The sequence below is a fragment of the Sinocyclocheilus rhinocerous genome, unplaced genomic scaffold (assembly GCF_001515625.1).
Source record: "Sinocyclocheilus rhinocerous isolate Xijiao unplaced genomic scaffold, SAMN03320098_v1.1 scaffold2308, whole genome shotgun sequence".
NCBI lineage: Eukaryota > Metazoa > Chordata > Actinopteri > Cypriniformes > Cyprinidae > Sinocyclocheilus > Sinocyclocheilus rhinocerous.
Window position 1 is genome coordinate 17,457 of NW_015642813.1, and position 3,958 is coordinate 21,414.

Genomic DNA, 3,958 nt, shown 5'->3' on the forward strand with positions numbered 1-3,958 from the left:
AAAAAAAAAAAAAAAAAGTATAAAAATTTATAATTGTAAAAAAAATATATGCATTTTTGTAAAATTATAATTTTTTTGTAAAAATTGTATAAAAAATTAAATTAAATTCACACAATGATAATTAATTTACCTGTATGTATTTATTTGTGTGTGAATTGTTTTTTGCATTATAGTAACAAGAATTTGAGTCAAATATGCAAATAATTGAGTCAAATAATTTCTTCTTCTTATTTTGATTTTGGGCCGTTCTTGGCAGATTTGATGACGTTCATCTCATTAGTGTTTGTTGTGACCTCCTGCTCTTCATCACATCAGAAGACACACAGTCTGAGCCAGATGAATGACGCTCATGTGTAAACAGCGCAAACTAATCAGAAAACTGGAGATGATTTCATCTACGCAGCCATGTGTTCAGGAGGAATGAGGCCGTTATAGAGGCAGCTGCTAGTAATATGATTGAGATGTCGTATTAATCATTGGTGAAGATGAAGAGAGAAACGAACCAGCTGATTCAGGATAAAGAGATCAATTAGATGTCAGAGGGAGTTTTATGCTCATATTGGATGGGTGTTGGGTTATTATTCATATGGTCATATTGGATTATTTAGAGAACATGCTGGGAATGACTGTACAGTGTGTGTTTAGCTGTAATTTCAATGTGTGTGTGTGTATGTGTATATATATGTATATACACACACACACACACACACACACACATATATATATATATATATACAGAACTGGGTAGTAACTGATTACATGTAATCTGTATTATGTAATCAGATTCCAAAAATGAAGTACTTGTAATTACATTAAGTTACATTGTCTACTTTTTTATTGATTACATGATTACATATTATTCACACAACAGCAATAAATTATTCAACTGATTACATGTAATCTGGATTATGTAATCAGATTCCAAAAATAAAGTATATATATATAAACACAATGTATATGTAGAGAGAGAGAGAGAGAGAATGGCTTAAGTGATACTTAAGTCATAATTTAGGGGCAGATCTATAGTTTGGTTTGAGGATAGTCTGTAAATGTAAAACTCAATATAAAAACAATTGCAGTCAATGGAAAATGGCAGAAAATCAAACAATGAAAGTTTGCAATAATTATTTTTTTAAATGTTTTTGGAAGAAGTCTCTTCTGCTCACCATGGCTGCATGTATTTGATTAAAAATGCAGAAAAACTGTAATATTGTGAAATATTATTACAGTTTAAAATGGATGTTTTTTTTATCTGAATAAAATGTAATGCGCAGCTGTATTGCGCAGAAGAGGCGTCTTTCAAAAGCATTTAAAAAGTCATATTGATTCCTGTCTGTTGTGTGTTTTCAGATGTGCAGGCTCTGTGTCCGGCTCTGGATCTGCTGTGCTCTGCTATTCACGACACACACACTGAAGCTCAGAGCCAACAGTTCTGCGATCAGCTGCTGAGCATCACGCTCACCTTCCTCAACACGCAAACCAAAGTCCTCCTCACCAGCACACACGGTAAAACACACAAACACTGCTTTCAATGTGTAGTAGGGCTGCCCTCGACTGAAGGATTTTTCTGGTCGACTAGTAGTCGTTCATTTGAAGCATTAGTCGACTGTTTGTGTTAGAACGAGCCGTTTTAGGTAGGCAGGGTTGACTCTTAACTTTTATAAAGAATATCTCTTTGGGTTTGAGACTTTAGTCTTTGCAACTTTACAGATCTTCTTTATGCACCAAGAGCTTGTAACACTTCAAAGAGAAAGGAAAAACTGAAATCGCATCATATGACCCCTTTAATTGCATACATAGCCTAATAAGCACTCAAGCGCACGGCAGAAGTAATGATTATGAATGTGTCAGTGAAAAACCGTAAGGAAGCTGCATTAACATTTTAATAATTCACTGATAAACTAGCGCTTTCTTTGTTTTCGGTTTAAGAGATCAAGTCGACGACACGACTCGCCATCTCCGCAGTAGTGATGCACCTGTGTGCGTGTTGCACACGGATTACATAATCTGAGAATATTTGTTTTCCATTTGAAAGTACTGCACACATTTCGCTCTCTATAGATATGTTTTTCATATCTGTTAGGCAAGCATACACGGAGTTTCGGAGTTTCTCGCTCAAGTTCACAGAGACCGAGACGGCAGAAAGCGCATTTTGCTTTCATTATTTTACAAAAGCGCAACATTTTGTTGTTATTGTGAGTGCACACAAATAAACGTAGAGTCTTTACAGATTCGATAGATGAATTACTCTTATCTGTATGACCCAAAATGAGGGATTATTTTAACAGTAAGTGAGTGCACTGGCGCCTCCATCTGTCCTGCAGCGCGCTGCTGTTCAGTTTCCGCACAAACACGTGAATAGCGGACATTTCTGGTTAACATTAGATTGAGCAGCCATATAAAGTTGCTAATACTTACATATTTCAGATGAATGATAGGCGAGCGTTAGGATGTCCTGCCTGATGTACTATATTACCACAGACCAGCTGTTAACGATCTGTCCGTCACTTCGCCTGTGCAATTTTTTATTTTTTTCTGCGACTAATACAATTTTGGTCGAGCGAGCCTCTTCTGGTCGGCTAACGGTTAGTGGACTGTTAGGGGGCAGCCCTAGTGTATCGAGCTCTTGTTTGGGGATAGCAGGCCTCATGTTTGGTCCTGTCGCTGTAGAGCTGGACGTGAACCTGCAGGAGTGTGTGCAGATTTTAGACGGCTACATCTCTGACCTGCGGCGATACATGAAGAAGTTCCCCTGGCCGCATGCCTCCGTGAGTCTGAGCGCTGCTGTGTCCATCACCGACACGCACCAGGACTGGCCGTCGCTGTCTGATGAGGTCAGTCCGTAAACACACTGGACACCAGCAATGCATCACGGATCTTAGCACACGGATGTGTTTGTGTTGGACTCGCTTGCTTTCTTGCTTTCTTTTGCTTGCTTTCTCTTTCTTTCTTTCTTTTGCTTGCTTTCGCTTTCTTTCTTTCTTTCGCTTTCTTTCTTTCTTTCTTTCTTTCTTTCGCTTTCTTTCTTTCTTTCGCTTTCTTTCTCTTTCTTTCTTTCTTTCTTTCTCTTTCTTTCTCTTTCTTTCTTTCTTTCGCTTTCTTTCTTTCTTTCGCTTTCTTTCTCTTTCTTTCTTTCGCTTTCTTTCTCTTTCTTTCACTTTCTTTCGCTTTCTTTCGCTTTCTTTCTCTTTCTTTCACTTTCTTTCGCTTTCTTTCGCTTTCTTTCTCTTTCTTTCGCTTTCTTTCTTTCTTTTGCTTTCTTTCTCTTTCTTTCTTTCGCTTTCTCTTTCTTTCGCTTTCTTTCTTTTGCTTTCTTTTTCTTTCACTTTCTTTCTCTTTCTTTCTTTCGCTTTCTTTCTTTCTTTCGCTTTCTTTCTTTCACTTTCTTTCTTTCACTTTCTTTCTTTCACTTTCTTTCTTTCACTTTCTTTCTTTCACTTTCTTTCTTTCGCTTTCTTTCTTTCACTTTCTTTCTTTCACTTTCTTTCTTTCTTTCTTTCGCTTTCTTTCACTTTCTTTCTCTTTCTTTCTTTCGCTTTCTTTCTCTTTCTTTCTTTCGCTTTCTCTTTCTTTCTTTCTCTCTTTCTTTTGCTTTCTTTCTTTTGCTTTCTTTTTCTTTCTTTTTCTTTCGCTTTCTTTCTCTTTCTTTCGCTTTCTTTCTTTCTTTTGCTTTCTTTTGCTTTCTTTCGCTTTCTCTTTCTTTCGCTTTCTTTCTTTTGCTTTCTTTTTCTTTCTTTTTCTTTCGCTTTCTTTCTCCTTTCTTTCGCTTTCTCTTTATTTCTTTCGCTTTCTTTCTGTTTCTTTCTCTTTCTTCTTTCTTTTTTCTTTCTCTTTTCTTTCTTTCTTTTTTCTTTCTCTTTTCTTTCTTTTTTCTTTCTTTCTTTCGCTTTCTTTTTCTTTCTTTTTCTTTCGCTTTCTCTTTCTTTCTCTTTCTTTCTTTCGCTTTCTTTCGCTTTCT

General features: G+C 36.4%; 1 protein-coding gene across 1 annotated transcript in view; it reads left to right on the forward strand.

The window, feature by feature from the left end:
- The window catches only part of spg11 (SPG11 vesicle trafficking associated, spatacsin), a gene marked incomplete at its 5' end in the record, with an annotated part of 61,897 nt that overhangs the window by 9,045 nt on the left and 48,894 nt on the right, over positions 1-3,958 (forward strand). The window contains 2 exon segments of the mRNA XM_016573675.1: positions 1,351-1,506; positions 2,671-2,834. Coding sequence (XP_016429161.1) covers positions 1,351-1,506; positions 2,671-2,834 — 320 coding nt within the window.